General features: G+C 31.5%; 1 protein-coding gene across 1 annotated transcript in view; it reads left to right on the top strand.

The window, feature by feature from the left end:
- Nucleotides 1–17,256, top strand: part of Ptp36E (protein tyrosine phosphatase 36E) — a 96,696-nt gene that overhangs the window by 53,407 nt on the left and 26,033 nt on the right. The window contains exon 2 of the mRNA XM_068764037.1: nucleotides 2,322–2,831. Coding sequence (XP_068620138.1) covers nucleotides 2,636–2,831 — 196 coding nt within the window. The 5' untranslated portion in view covers nucleotides 2,322–2,635. The remainder of the gene's footprint in view (nucleotides 1–2,321; nucleotides 2,832–17,256) is intronic.

Genomic DNA, 17,256 nt, shown 5'->3' with positions numbered 1-17,256 from the left:
GTTCCCAAATTAAATGTATGTAATACTTTATAGGTCTCCGCAAAATGTTATATGTCTATAGAAATCCAGAATTATGAAACGAAATCCCGGGAAGTTAAAGTTATTAAGGTGGCAAGATATTAATACGTCTAAGTCATGACAATGACAACTTTATTTACACATTCCGATCATCTATTGTAACATGGACACTGGTCAACGGACATTGATGTTGGACATTTTGGCTCGCCATCTATTCGATGTATGCGTTAGGTATATCATATGAGAATACAAAGAAACGTTAAAAATAACCTTTTTGTAAATGTAATATTTATATTATACAATATATAATATTAAGACCATTTCAATAGGACATTTATTTGACGTTGTTTTCTCTTTATATTCTTGAAATGGTTAAAATAAGGTATTGTACGTATGGCGACATTCATACGCATGATTATGTCAAACTCAAATCAAATGAAACGCAAAAAATATTCAATGTATCCTTTGTACCCACACAAAGCGTGTCCGCGCGTTTGTGACAATGCGGTAATGGGGTAACATTTCAGGAATTCGTAAAGAGCGCCCTAGACAGGCGTACGTAGCGCCCGCTTTATTGTTCCGTTCAAAGTTTGAGATCCGTTTCAGTATTCGGCAAACGTTCACGTCGAGATGAAACACAAGGAGAGCGACGGATCTTTGTGACGCCAAGACCGGCGCTGCCAAACAGGAAAACCGTATAAATAACTCGTCTGATCTATAGAATAACAATGGTTGTCGTCGAAGGAAATAAATTAAAAAAAAATCGTATTACTAATGAGTATTTTCATAATTCACATAAGAGAAATGATTGCGTTGGTTCATGAATTTTTCCTGTTCAAACCATGCACGGACCATGTGATTTATTCTGCCTGTTAAATATTGATGTAATGAAATTACAAATATATTGATTATTAGCGACAAAATTACATAAGCATTTATTTGTTTTAAAAGATAGACCTCCGCCGTCCATAATAAAGCGAAGCAATCATATTATTTATTAAATAAACAATAATGGAAAGATTTTTTTTTAAAGGTTAAATTATTTGTTATATTTTAATTTATAAAAAAAACTCCAGTATCAAATGCATATTATTATAACAAGAATTGGAAACAAGTACTTATGTACCCATTCACACAAAACAAATTTGATACAGTACATAGATTATCTTAAAATATAATATCATTTCAAGTATTCTTATAACTCAAATGATTTCGATATTCGCATACCGCACCTTTTAAAACCGTAAAGAAATAATCCTGCAGATCGTTTACCCTTTGGGGCATCGCATCCGTTATTTGTGACATTGCGGTACCAACCAAGAAGAACTTATCCAATATTTTTACCTATTTCATGGTATACTCAACAAATCGTAAAACTAAGTAAAATTTATTTAAAAACACATATGATTTTGCTAATAACTTGTCAATGGTTAACAAGTTTTATTGATGTAATTATCGGTAAATAGGCATTGCAAGGAGAGAAGAGAGCATTTCTACGATTTTAGACAATTCTACGACTGTTGTGATTATTATAGTGGTGATGAAGTCTCCAGTAGGAGATCATTAATTTTAGGCATGCTCAACAAACAATCGACAACTTTATGATCACCGATTATTGAATCTTTTTCTGTAAGATATCAAACATTCTTATTTGACCCTTTTGTCCGGAACAGATGCAAAAGCAATATCAGATCATAATAGCTGTTATTACCATAGAGCAATCTTCGACTCTATTATTCATTCGTTGAACGCCGATAGCTTTACTACAGGAGCATTTCGAGGCGACCTGCATCCCAAGTCTTCCGAGGAACTTAACATTGTCGCCTGTCAACTCTGTGAGTGGACTTTCTACGCATATATATATATTCCATATTCTGAATCTTCGGTCTCTACATGAGGACATTAAAGCACCAGCGGCAGTCTATTCTGCTCGCTATGTGGCCTGGCAACTGCGACGTCAACTTGCCAATCCGCTGAGCAATTTTAATGAGTATATACCAAATAAATTACATTTTTTTTCGTCTACTTATCTCATCATGTTTGAATCTATCTTGTAGAGAAATTCCGTCTTCTAACCTGATCTTCTATCACCTAAAAATGTTATTTAAACGCGTGCCAGTTTGCAAAAAAGCTTACAAAAGTAATGACTAATTAAAGACTAAATAAATGAGTACTTCTTAGTTTTTCTTGATTTTGTTTTATACCATGTCTGCGGCATATTATACATCAAGTTTTATCGATCGTTATGTTTTGAACTTTGCTTGTTTAACAGCATACTTAAATAACATTTTTTCTTGTTCCAGGTGGTGAATGGGTCTAACAATCGTTTCATAAAACTAAACATGATTAAGTTTTTATGATATTACGTATCGTAATCTAAAACATGTATAAGGATTCGTCGCGAGTTCTGCTTGCTCTGTAGATAATTAGATTTTATATTAGCCGCAGATCGATCGTAACACAAAACACGTGAAATATAAATTAATTTTTAAAAAAGCTTGCTTTGTAAACAGTGTCGTAAAGTGAATATAAAAATGACGGTGGTTCATTAATCGCACCAGATATTTCCGTTGTCATAGTCGTATAAATTGTTCGGAGACTTTCGAGTTACGTCATAATGTCGTCGCGCACCGGACAGCGCGGCACGTCAGTGGCGACTAGCCAGCGAAAGTACCGATCGCGTTCTGCGCCCAGGTACGACATGGAGAAGAAAGCCAAGAAGAAGGACTTGCGGACATCGGGCACCAACAGCCTCGTCTCAATCCCTAACAGCATGAAACTAATTATGCTTAACAGTGGCCTGATCTCTTTTGGTACGTACCTTATAAATATTTTTTTTTATTTCTTCTTTATTTCGAGAGCGATAAAATTACTTTAGAAGAAAGATAAGTACAACACAAAGATGAGCACTGTACGATTTCGTCACTCAGAAACATATTTATTCTCTATTATTATCTTTCTAGCCGTAGCACTGATGAACGATAGGTCTCGCTTTTTGATTTTCATTAGGACCGGGCCAGTATGATTACAACATCTACACGGTTATAGTTCTCCGCGTGTAGACGTCTTCGTCGTCACTGAGGTACGATCCCTAGCTTAAAATTTTCAGTCCGTGGACCTCATTTTCCACGGGCTCAATTTCGATGAAGCTGCACAAAGCCTAGACCGGCTAGCAGTACAACATCTAATTCATCAAATCATCAATCATCAATTAGTGATTACAAAATACAACAATCAACCTAGTGGCTAAGCGAATCTGAGTAGTTAATAAATTAACAATGGAATTCATTAAACAAAAATTAAATTATTATAATAAGAAATGCAAGCAAAAATATTCTTCATGGATTGCAATTTTAACACATTACTACGTAAAAAACAAATTATAACAGTGAAAATTTGTGTAAATTGTCTTTCACGTCTCAAATAATTTTATTGTGGATTTTTCGTAGCAAAAGCAATATTCAGTATTCGCGTCAAAGACTTGCAACGATAATTCGGTAATCCACTTGAACGCGGCAAAGACTTAAAATAGCTATTTCGCTCACTCCAGACCTAGATAGAGACAGAACTTTCCATTACGCTGCACCGCGCCCGGATGTAACGATAACTTTATTGGTTTTAATAAACAAACAAAAATAACAAAGGTGCCAAATTATTCCAGAAATTTCCACGCTGCGAGCATCAGCGCTGTACATAAATTGGTTAATTGCGTTCAATCAGTGCGTGTGTATTTGTTTTGCACCATTACTTTATTTTTATTTCACTTGCTATTCAAAGGAAAATTGGTCTTTGTAATTATATTGATGTACATACATTTATGATATATAAATTCGGTGAGTAACACCTGCTTTGAAAAATAAACAGCGTTCTTCTTTTTTGTAGCCATTTCGATGACACCAATAGGCACAAAAAGTTGTAACCTCCTGTTAATAGTTTATATATTTTATTTTAATACATAATACATTTCAACTTACGTAATACAAAATATACAAACTAAAAGTATTACTAATTTTTTACACGCATTATATAAAATCCCTTTTCATATAATAGAATAAACAAAATTGAAATTCGGTAAAATAAAGTACCAAAAACCTTAGCAGAACAAACTTAAAGCGTAAAAGGTAAATAAATGAAGTTAAAGAATTTACGTTCATATTAAAAGTAAAGTTCGCGGCGTGTTGCTGTAAAGGCTCGTCGACGCTATCAAAAAAACGGATCTGTTTTCTGCTCCTTCATTTAGATTCTACGGACTGTGTTTGCACTTTTTTAAAGGCCTTTGTCAGTGCTTAGCATCTACATGTCTCACACTTAGAGATAAAATAAAAAACATACATAGAATTTGCAAAATCCTACACACTTGATTAATCAAAGTACAAAAAAGATTATTAAACAATTAATATTTTTTTCACTGAACAGACTAAAATAACACAAACAAAATCTGACCTTTTAAACAATTTTTCATTCAACTTAAATAATAATTTAGATCGATCTCCACGTAAGAAGATGAACTTTTTTAAAAACCTTTATTTTACCTAAATGCAAAACTGACATAAGACGAATCTCCCCCATTCCTCTTCAATGCTTTTTGTACAACAAATATAGTAATCACGGATACACTGGATACTTTCGTTAATGAACAGCAAGATTTTGAAAAGCTCTGATTGAACTGGATTTGTAACGTATTTTCTTAATATTTTGTTGTTGTGAGTTTATTTACTGTTTTCTCTGCCAGTCTTTATTAACTGAGATAACTTTTAAATTTGAATAATAATATTTAATGATTATAATAATTATATGAATTTTATGTATGACCGGTGTAATGAATGGAAATCGTGTAATTATTTTCCTGTTTATTTTATAACGGCCTGTATCTTTGTCTCGTGCGGTTTATTCAACCTTTTGTTTTACAGGTACGGGCTAATCTCACACATGAGTAAAAATTTTGATCAAATATTCAAGCAATAGTTGTGTAACTCGCTTTTACGTATATTCTTATAAAAAATATTAAATATTAAAGTTTCTGTTTCACAAATGCACTTTACAAAAACCCGTCCAATTTTAATGCAGTATACGCCGTTCCAACATTTAAGTTTTAAATAAAAAACGGTAGTAGTTTTAATCTCTAAAAAATATTTTTACGATTATTTAACACTATATAGATGGAGAATGAGGAGACATTTCGCATACAACGAGACTGTTCTTAAGATATGTAGCCAAACATTCTTTTATTAAGGGCTTAAGCATAATCATACGAATACTATTAGTACTAAGCAACATTCAACCCGGCATATTTATTGCATTTATTCATACAGTCATGTAAGATTGCCACAATATCTAGCCAGCCTTAAGCGACTTCCTTGTCGTCAGTTTACCTACTACCTGTCATGTTAGCTAAAAACACAGCTACAACAAATGAGACCACACTTTATATTAAAAAAAAATATTTCTCAGGGAACGGTGTATTTAACGGTATAATTAAAAGTAATTTTATTAGTTTTAAAGAAGCATTTGTGAAGTCGCTGAAACGTTTCGCCAAACTCCAGGGGTTAAAGTTAAAAATCGAACCCGTATTTTCAGCCAATTTTTACGTCTAATTCGTGAAACTTTAAGCGATTAAGTTTTATGGCGAAAATAAAACATGATTATTTTTCGTTATATATTTTCTTTTGGACTACTACCATTTTCATTAAGACTCATAATAACCAATATAAATTATCTCCATAGTACTAGCTCCGAAATTTAGAAACATATCCTGGCCAGTAACTTCAAGCTCCTTGAAAATATTTATATGCGACTTTTTTTTTAAATACGAACCGATTTGACTAATCATATTATAATTAGCAATATAGCACTAGAACATATTATGAAAATAAATCTAGGCACAACCACGAGTCAATGGATTCAAATATGAAAGCAAGTTTACTGCTCTAAGAATCATGTTTCTTCTTGAAACTATTTATCAGTGTTTAGTGTGATTAAATAAAACCATTGTGATCTTAAGCCTATGACTAAAATGTGCTTACAACAAAGTGTCTCTGGGAGTGTCTCGGAGAATTGTTTTTATTACAATTATAACATATTAACGGCTTTCAAAAAAGTACATCGTGTCACATTTATTTTTTAATCAAGCTTTTTTATTATTATTATTACGAACAATGAGTAAAACAGCAACAATTTTAAAATTCACTTTGCAACATGTTTCCTAATTGCGGGAAACCATACATGAAAACCCAATTGCAAAGACCAAAAAATTTAATTCAAAATCATTCGTAATTTAATTTAGATAATAGGAATAGTTTTAATTGAAATTATGAGAAAACAATAAGTTGGAGTAGTTATTTCTGTACTTAGAAATGTCCGTGATATCTATTTGAGTACGCGCTTTTATTGAAATAATTTGTGTAATTTCCATCTTAGGTAAACCAGGTCCGGTAACTTCTTCTTTCACGACCACACTCGTTGGACATACGCTTTGTCAGTTCGATAACGGTTTGTCAAATTTTTGAATCGTTTGACAAACAGGACAATTAAATAAAACCCTTATTTAACTTTACTTTAAAGGCTGTTTTTGTTCACTTTATTTTTGAGAACACGTTATTTCTCCAAACTTGTAAGTCCATAATTCTTGTACTTCCTCCACATCGCTTCACCCTGTGTTTTGACGAAAAAAAAACTAAGTAAATCATTTGTTATTGTTTAAATATATTTTTTTAAAAATAAAATTCTTTTAAAGTTAAATGAAATAATTGTTTCCTTTAAAAACGCAAAAAAATTTTAAACGTATCAAAATCGATTTTTAGTTTCTCTTTGAAATAATTAAAATACGATATACCAAAAAGAATATAAGAAACGAAACTAAGCAACACTTGCGGAGCACTTTCATTCGTGAAATGATGCACAATGTTTAAAGTAATCAGCTTTACTAGATTTTCTGATAACTAAAATAAAATATCATAACATTCAAACATTCAATCAAAACTTTTCTATTTTTATTACCAAATATAGAAATAGAATGTGTATTTTTAGCGAAATATTTTGAACAGACTAAAATATCACTTTTACTAAAGCTTTTTACGAAAAGAGATTTGTTACGGCAAATACTATGGTAACATGACAGTTGACAGGAACAAATACCATATGCTTTCACACAAGAGCACCCGAAGTGATGTATTATTCAATAATTTATTATCATTCTGTTTACACTTCGAAACACAATTTTGGAAAAGAAAGTTATAAAATTTGGTTTAATCAACGCTTTTAGTTATTACAAAAAAAGAAACATGTTTCCTTTCCTTAATTTAATAGCATTATTATATTTATAATTGTTATTATCACGTATTATTTCCATTGCTACGACACAAGCGTATTGCTATAGAGAGCATACCATCATGGTACCTCAGAAGCCTGTTGATGATTAGTAGATGCCGCATTTTATTCATATTATTGATCATTGAAATCGAAGGTTTTCTTAGAATGTTCTTTTCTGTCTTTTATGAACAGTGGTGACGTTACGTAATTCATGAGTTGAAAAAACTAAAGAAAATTATAATTAATGTTTACAATGTTTCTGTTTTTTTTTTTTACTGCTTAAGTTCTTATATTCTTTTTATCTTGGTCGAACAATACAAGAGGTAGCGCATTTTAAATCGTTATATTTATTAATTGCAATAACGAAATAAAAGAATAATATGATTGATATAGTCTTTTATTTTGTAAAAAGTTAAAAATTCAAGAGCTTCACAAAAGGAAATTTTAACCTTAAAACTGACAAAGCCACGGTCTATAATTAGTGATCCAATTATACGGTAAAGCCTAATTAGTAAGGGCTTGCAATGACTTCCTGACATTTCTTTGTAGCTTGTTAACTGTGGCGTCGAGCAGCAATTTGTAACTGACACCGAGCACTTTCTTTATAAAAGGACGCCCTCAGGGGACATCTTTGAAATAAAATTATCACCAATAACTTTTATCTTGTGTTTACAATGGAGCCGTGGTGCCAAAGCTAACCAATACTTTCCTTTTAATTAAATTCACCTTAGAAATCTAAATGAATTTTATCCGTCGTTATTGTGACTTTTATTGAAATGATTAATGTATCTACTAAATAACTAACTCTTACAAATATTCAACTATTTTAGCCCGTTTAGAATTCTTAATTTAAAATTTGGCACTCCTATTTTTTCAATTATCAATTTAGGCTCTGGTATTCTTTTCTTTACATGCATAGGTGACTAGAAAATAATGTTAATAAATACAAAATATGTCTTGTATTATAGCTGAACTAATTATTACTTCCGAAGAAAAAACTACGAGTAGCTAGGAATAATTGTCTATCAATGTTAAGCTAAACTTTATGTGATAACTTAACTTTTTTAACTTTGTGTTCTGTCTCGATCATACGTACTGCGTGAATCAAGCCAATTTAAGAAACCATTGTATACAAAATATGAGAAAACTTTAAAATATATATATATATATTTTCTTCCCTCGTCGACTTCTACGTGCTTTTAAAAATGAATTGCTTGTGCACCAGTAATTGGATATACTACTCACCACACGTAGAAACCGGCAGCGATAAGATGCTTTTGTTGTAGCGTCGACGTGGCGTCTTGTCTCTGTCAAGCCGATCCGTGTACCGACCCAGTTATTGGATGAAGTCGGGCCCGTGCCTTTACAAAATAACCCTCTATTTTACAATCAATTTTACCTATAAAAATTCTTAAATATTTACTGGTTTTAGTATAGTAAGAAATCTTACATTTTAGGTCATTTAGTTAATAAAAGATAAACAGTCTTGAGTATGATAAGTGTCTCAAAGTGTATGTATATGCTTGTATATTTGTGTATGTATATATGTTTAATAAAGCCTCTTGTACCTGCATAAATTCTTCTTTTTTAGTTTTTGTCTGTGCTATTTTGTTACATTTATTTTTTATTTTTATATAGACTTTGTATATAATAAAGTGTAAATAAATAAATAAATATTTACACCTCTTCTTGATTTTAGATATAAAATTAATAATAATAATAGTAACACACTTTTAATTTATTTATATCATAATTTAAAAGTATTCAGTTGATCGGCACGTGTGAAACTTGATTTATGATCTAACTTATTTGTGTGATATTTATGTCAAATTTAATTTTAAAAGAAAAACTGATATGAAATATGAGAACACGTAATTAATCCATTAATTTGAGTGCTACGCTGCATTTATTCTTGGTCGTAGTGCTTACCTGCGAATATCGACACTAAAATAAGACCTTCAGTTGTACTCCAGGTGACCTTGCTTAACTAATCACTAGCAAACACGTCTGCTTCAATCTATGGCCTTATTTTAGATAATGACGCTTCTAAGTAATTGAATATTGAATTTCTATCTCTATTTCAGTGAAAGGACGAACAAAAAACGTCGCGTTAAAACCTATCGCTCACACGTCAAACGTTATGAATGTAAGTGATACGTTACACTCGCGAATGAATGATGAACCTTTTCAGCCTTGATATGGAAGTTTCTTTTCACAAAAACTACCTGTCATGTAAAAAAATTTCGAAACCTTTATGTAATTTAGTTCTTACACTCTACTGTTATGTAATTACATTTAAGTAATAACTCCAGCAAAACTATGTTACATCTTGATTTTGTAATGCGAAGTGTTTCTTCTATCTAGACATGGTCTTTTTAATAGTATGTTGGAAAATTGTTAATGATATTTTGATTGACAATGATACAATGTTGACCTGAAACTTTATTAGAATGGGTAAAGCCAAAGTCATGCTTATTTAATTATTTTCTTTTGAGAAATGCCTCTTTATTAAGTTAACTATTAGATGATCTTCGACTTCTTACTAACTTTATTCAAGTCTCCTTCCGAAGATCAAGGAATCTTTCCGCGATGCTAATCTGAATGAAATTTTATCACTAACACGTCATATGCATTATAGTGACTACACAATTATATCACCAAAAACTAGTTAAGTCACATTTTTGTTCATATTTTTTAAAATTTTTGCTTTAATTTAAAATTATTTTACGAAGCCTTGCCAAACAACGTACAGTAATGAGGTCAAGTAAATAACAAAAGGCAAGAAACGTGTTCATAAGGAACACTTAGATTCTTAACACTTCTTTTAATTATGAGCTATGTTTTACTTTTTCATATTATATGAACGCGAAGTAGGCCTCTATTAAAAAAAAATTGTTTCTCCCTGTTCTCTGGAATAAAAAAATTCTATAAAAAGCTTAAGAATTTTACGGAGAGACAAATTTTGTCCCCATTATTATTATTAATACATTCCTGCCGTTTAAATAAAACGTATTCCACCACGAGGAAACCTTTATCTGTTGTCAAACAGTAGAATTTTATAGTTTCTATAATCCATTTGAAGATAACCCTAATCAGTAACAACACTATACTAATGTATCTTCTCACTTCTCAGCATCACGAGCACATATTATACATGCAATAAACAAAAAAACTTTGCTACGATTTTCAGTAGTCCACATTTTTATTTTTTATTTGAAAGCTTTTTGTAACACGACAGTTATGATGATTGATTCGTAAAAACGCTACTACAGGGTAAGTATATATCATTTTTTGCTGCCAATTAATATATATCCATCCCTATATAAAAAAATGGTTTCGGAAAAATAAAATAACCTAATATTGATAAAGTAAGAAAAACGTTTTCAAAATTCGAATTACTACGTATTATTGTTCCATATCTTTCTGTACACACTTTCTATTTTCAAAAGTTATTCTCATTCCTATAGGAAAATAAATTTTGGTAATAATATATTACATAGTAATCACTTTAAAAAATTTAATTCTTTTATATAAATAAGCCGTACATTTACCCCTCCATAGCTTTTACACGTGTAACCAATTACCCTGTAAATGAATTATGTGATAATTGCCTTATTGATCGATATTGAAAAAGGACCTCATAGAAACAATTAGCAAATGTAAAGGTAGCATAGCTTATAGCAGTTAACAGCGCTAATAGCAGTTAAAGGCCGTTGAAATCCTTTAATGGAACCATCTAGTCTACGTCAAGTTTTTGTTGACCGCTACGAAGCGAACGTCTCTGCTATAATTTTTTTTATAAAACTTCGAATAGTGATATAGATTATACGGTTGTTTCCATTCGTTAGTATGAAACGTGATGTGAATATAAATATCGCATCCCGCTGCGGCAATAGATGAGCTCTACCAACAGTCTTATTGCAGACGACGTGATATTAAAAATGGGGTTTTTTTATGTAATATTAAGGAAAAGAATAAATGTAAATTTTATATCTCATTAGTCCATTAAGTTTATTAGACATCCTTACACCGGAACACAGCTATGTGTGGGTACTGCTAATTGCCTCCAGAATAGATGCCAACGTAGTAATCTGCCAGGCGTCAACAAAAGACTTGCTAGCATTAATTTCTAACAACGTTGTGTATGTCAACATTACCGCGTTGTAGAATTAATTAGTTTTTAAAAAATATTTTTATTTTTAAATATTATTTTTTTTAAACCTGATTGTTAAAAAGTAATTCTCGGAAGATTTAACCCTTGTTGAAAGGTAAATAACGACGCAGCTATGGCATTGAAAAGAGATATTTGTCGACTGAACTGCCTGAGCATACGAATCTCTAAGACCTTCCTACGGTGTTAGACGAATCGAAAAAATGAGAATCTCCGAAATTTCGGTGTAGTCACCAATATTATGATAATTATATAAACAAAATCGTTATAACTCTATTATAACACACTGCTGAGGATATTTTTCCGCCATGTATTTATATTATTATTTTAACGCCGTTCCACTGTATAAGCATGATGCTTAACTGACCTATTTCACCCGTATACTATGCTATCAACAGTTATGTAAGTCGTCTCTGTCGCCGCTTAGACGGCTCCTCTTGTTTATTAGGTCGGATTGAACATGGGTTGTTCATTTCATTAGAAACTGGGACAAAATTATGTCTTGTACGACAGTGTACTACCGGCTTTGATTATTTTTTAAACTGATATATTTTGCGTGTTTTTTTGAATTGAATCACAATCAAAGGTTACATATAAATTACGTATTTGCAAAGTAAGGTTACCGAGATCTTATAAACCTGGTACCTTTTTGACCCTAACTTTGAACCTTTTAAGTTCCACTTTTTTCCTCGGGATTGGCCATCAGCACATTTTCATGTCGAGAATTTTTACTTTGTGAGAACAATTTTTCACTTCTAGTTGCAATAAAGAAATAACTTCTTTATCACCCGAAAGCTTATTATTACTTTATTATATTTTAATTATACTTATTATTTTTTATTTATCCTTATGTGATATACATAAAAAGGCGAATACTTATTAATCGATTCTCGAGCCTTGCTTAAAATAAAATACGATATAACGATTTAATTACGTTAATAGGAAGAATGGAATGAAGTCTGGTTGGTAGCTATCAATATCCGACGTCACCGTGAACCAACGCCTTGGGGAGCATGCGGAGAGAAACATTTCTCCCAGCAGGCCACCAACTAATTTATGATCTCGCTTTGAATAAGTCGATCGGCGAGATGGTTTATAAACCATACAGTGTGGCAACGTCGCATTATACGATACACTTTTATCTAATTGAAAAGCGGCTAGACATGCAAAAAACTCACTTTGTGATTAGTAATCCAAGAATTGATTTACATTCAATCACACACAAACGTGCGGTTACACCGGTCTAACCTTCATCGGATACAAATTCAATATTAAATGTTTTATAGTTATTTCATCGATTGTAGTAATTATCTATCTTAATGTTGCCTGGTTTCCGTAACTAAGAGACATTACATTTATTTTACGTCCTTTGTTGTGTCTCTAGGTATATTTGTTTCCCAGGTAACAGTAACCGAAGTACGGCTACTTCGGAAGAAGTGTTTTAAAGCACGTTCTTTTCCTTTCTGAAGAAAATGTTATGTATCAATTTTTTGGTGTAATTGTCCATATTTTATGGAGTAATAATATGGACGTTTTGGAACTATAAAAAAAAAATTGATTAGATTTCTATACACATTCACAAAAGCAGACGTTGATTTTTTTGATTTTTGATTACATGATTTTAAGTTTTAAAACAGTAAGTGATTCAATTAACTTTGCCTGGACCCTTGGCCTATTTTTGTCTACGTTTGTTCTGAATTTTCTGAAATTATGCTAACGAGAAATTTACGATGAATTCCTCTTATTTGGAATTTCTTTTTGTCACATAGCATTGTTTTTTTTTTAATAATACCTGTAGAAAAACAAATATATTTACCTGTTTTTTTAATTGTATCAGTGCAAATTAAAATAAAACATTTAAATTGGGATATTGCAACCAAACTCATCCGTACATACATGTTATCAAATCAAAGTCGTACTATACCAAGACAAGACAATATAGAGGTTGATTGGAAATTGGTTTAAAAGCTTTCAAGGGGCGCATATATATCTTATTTGATGTCAATGTATAGTACAAAGTATCAAAAAATGAGAAATAATAACAATGTAATGATAATATTTACAAGAAAATTATTTGCAAAATGAATCTGATTAGTACAATAAGAATTAATCATTATGTAATATCTATACCTGCAATCTTCGTACCGTCAAATGTTATTAACCCGTTTCAATAGAAAAAAAAATAATGTGACATTTTGGTCACTTTATACAGGATGATTCGAAAACCTTATGAAAGCTTAAAAGCTTTTTGCTAATTAATGAACTATATGTAAATTCACCCATTTAAACCGTTTACACCGATTTCCAATGATCATCTTTATACATAACTATGCCTTGTTGTGGCTCGGTCTGGTAAATAGAAATTGAAAAAAAAGAGGAAACACAAATATTTTAATCAACCGATCTATCTGCTACAATAGGTGGATAACAACAAGCCCCGATCCGACCGCAATGTTGAATTGAAAAAACGAATAAGAGAATATCAGTTTTACAATTTCGAGCTTTGATGAACATCTACATTTTTTTCCTTTTTAAATATTTACATTTATAATGTTACTTTCTTCATTACAAAGCCAAACTCATAGTTTATATTTATTAAATTCTAAAGGTCTAGATAAAGGTCTTATATTGTTTTAGAAGTCTTTTCAATCTCTTTTACACACATGACATGGCACGTTAAAATAAATTCCTCATAATTCAAATTAGTAAAAACATTCTTAGAAATTCAATTACCGTTTTAATGATAAGTATGAACGAATTGAAGCGGCAGCCAAAACCGCACGTAATTCCAAATGTCAACGAAATGGCGGTTGAGGTTTTGAGCATATGTACCCTGTCCTTTACGAAAGGGTTTGTGTCTGAATTATAAATAAAAGAAAATTAATTTTTAAACACAATTCTGTAGTACGAATGCAATGTTTTATTGCTCTCCATAGAAATTTGTGTATATATTCAATAATTACGCTGACACCTGCTCCATATTCTTAAATAAGATTGCGACTAGAACTTAAAGATAAATGTTGAGAATTTCGAGCTCATAGAACAAACGGATCGTTACCGACGGAACTCAGTTTGACTATTTTCCCCTGTATTATACGCATAGAGTAGGTGTATGACTTTTTGATCACATGACCGGGTAAACCGGTAAAGCTTGTAAAAAATTTTTGATCTCCGGAAAAGTAAATAGCCTGCAACCACGTGACCGGAGCCACGTGTGCTGGTCTAGCAACATACTGCCTAAAACGGCATATATGGCGTACTATTGCGCCCGATAAACTTTTAAAAGATGGTCACGATCCTCAGTATTGAGGGACACAATGCAAGGAGGAAGTATTGTCATTCAAGCTGCGTCGTTTGTATCGTTTATTCCTTATTATATATTTGTACAATCGCCTTGTTATTCCTTATGATCTCCATTTGCCTGATAGTAAATCACGCACCCTACCCATATCAATTTGCTCGTTACCTTTGGGACGTAAGAGGGTACATCTTGTTAACATTGTAACCTTTCTATCTACGATGCCAATCCTAAACAGAGTGTTGCTTAGCGACAAAATTACTGTTAAAAGTAGGTACAATGTTCTCTATCTACCAGGATTTTTGTATTTATTGCAAAACAAAATGTAGCTTGTTAGCTATTTGACATAAAAATTATATCAAAGTTATTATACACGTACACACACACGGACATACATTTATTTACATATCTTAATCTGTTGTTTTGGCCTCAAAATATAATTTAAAAAATAATTATAACAGATAATATTTGTGTAATAATCTCACTTTGTTGTTGACATAAATACTTATAAATTTAGACAAAAGATCAATAGCGCTTCAATACATTTTGTAATTACGATTAAAATAAACTTTTCGTAATTAAAATGTGTCTCCATCATTTAAGTCGTATGTAAATTCTCTAAATAAAATGAAATATATTTTTTTTAAAAACTAGCTAAATTTAGAAATGTTCATTGAATTGTTTTAAGAATAAGTCATGTCAGTGCATAAGGTGGCAGTAGTATTCCACACATGACCAGAGCTCTACTTGGTACAGAGTAACCAAATATTCTGGAGTGAAATACCGCCTGACCGTATTTAAGACAACCAGCTGTTTACAAGCTAATTTAGCTTTAGACACAAAGTAGTTTTCGTAATTGATTTTCAAGGTAATATTCAACCCCCATTCAAGGTGGTTTTCCGAAAGTAATGGTTAAACATTTTACAAATATAAACAAGTAAAGCGGTGTAATAGAGTAAGCATAAAACTGTTAATAAATATGTGAAGTAATGTAAACCAAATTGTAAAATAGAGAAATAAAAGGCGATGTATGAATGAGATTTAGAGCGAAAAAGAAAGACAATGAATTGTAGAAAGATACAATGGAACGAAATTAGTTTGTGAAGACTGATAGTAGAGAATGAAAATGAAAAGGACAATGAAAAAAAATTAATAAGACAAAAAACGACCCTGTCCTTCCCAAAGATAGGGGAACGAGAGGACGTTTATTCTAGATGTACGATATTTTACTAGCCCTCTTAGCTCCAGGAAGATAAAAACATGGTTTCGTTTCGATATCTAAGCAAACAAAAAGGCAACATAGAGCCTGACAGCATCAATCAGTAATACACCATCAAATCAACGAGAATTAAAAATTTTCCATCCGGTTGGTTTTTTGTTCTTTTAAGCAGTTCTCCGGCCTAGCTACGGATTATCAAGTCAGATATAATATTATAATATTTTTCTATAGACACCGGACATTTCATTTTATTTATACAATTTTACCTTTATACTATATCTAAAGATAAAATTCGTTTATTCATCATTGGAACTTTTAATAGAACCCTTATTTATCCTCAACTTTTTTAAAAACATTTTATATTTCACTCAGCTGTACTTCGCAACGTGTTGTAGATGTGGAGATGATGCAGAAAGAAACTCCACGATAACACAGTTTATAATGTCTTAACATTTCCTTCATAATTATCTTGAGTCACTAAATACAAGACAAATGTGAAGCTTTAACTAAATACACAAGATTTCTATAACGCGGTCTACTGAAAGAGCAACAAGGTCTTTGCGATTTTTATATTTAAAATATATTTGACTATAATTAGTCAATAGTTGTTTTCCCTGGGTATACGAAATTTAATTAAAATTTGTGTAATTATTTTCGTTTAGCTTTTAAATTAATGTTTGTATCTAATAACAGTCTTTTAACTTTCATGTACTACTCATCCATTCAATAATAATAGTGTTATACAACCATATCTCATGGTTGTGTAATGATATATATAGGACACAATACTAATGCAACTTTGACAATATTTCATGTATTTAAAAAGTAGCAAAAAAATCATTAAAAATTGACAATTTCCTGGCCTAGATAGCTTCGTCGAGTGCCACCATGGTTACTGCTTTCGACAGAATAAAAAATAAATAAACATAAAAATAGTGAGTCCGCATTTGTAAATGTTACTTGATGGAAAGACAGTTTTATCAAATTTCACTCAGCACTGTTTTTAAACTCGACACGAGGCGATGTTCTGTTTTGTTATGCCAGGTCACGTTAATAAAATATTAACATTTTATACAAATAGAATAAAGTAGGCGCTGCCAATGTAACCCGGCGCGCGTCGGATGGATTATATAAAACGTTGTGAATGCCATCGTGTAGAGAAGATTACGTTTTTCCTTTTGAATATACACATATGTCGTGATTCCAAATAATGAGCATAATTCTCTTGCGTCAAAATGTTCT

Source organism: Battus philenor, unplaced genomic scaffold (genome assembly GCF_028537555.1).
Source record: "Battus philenor isolate CCGP_79_NKW_IND1 unplaced genomic scaffold, ilBatPhil1.0.hap1 SCAF_19, whole genome shotgun sequence".
Lineage (NCBI taxonomy): Eukaryota > Metazoa > Arthropoda > Insecta > Lepidoptera > Papilionidae > Battus > Battus philenor.
The sequence above is the reverse complement of the archived record's forward strand: the minus strand, read 5'-3'. Positions and strand labels throughout refer to the sequence as shown.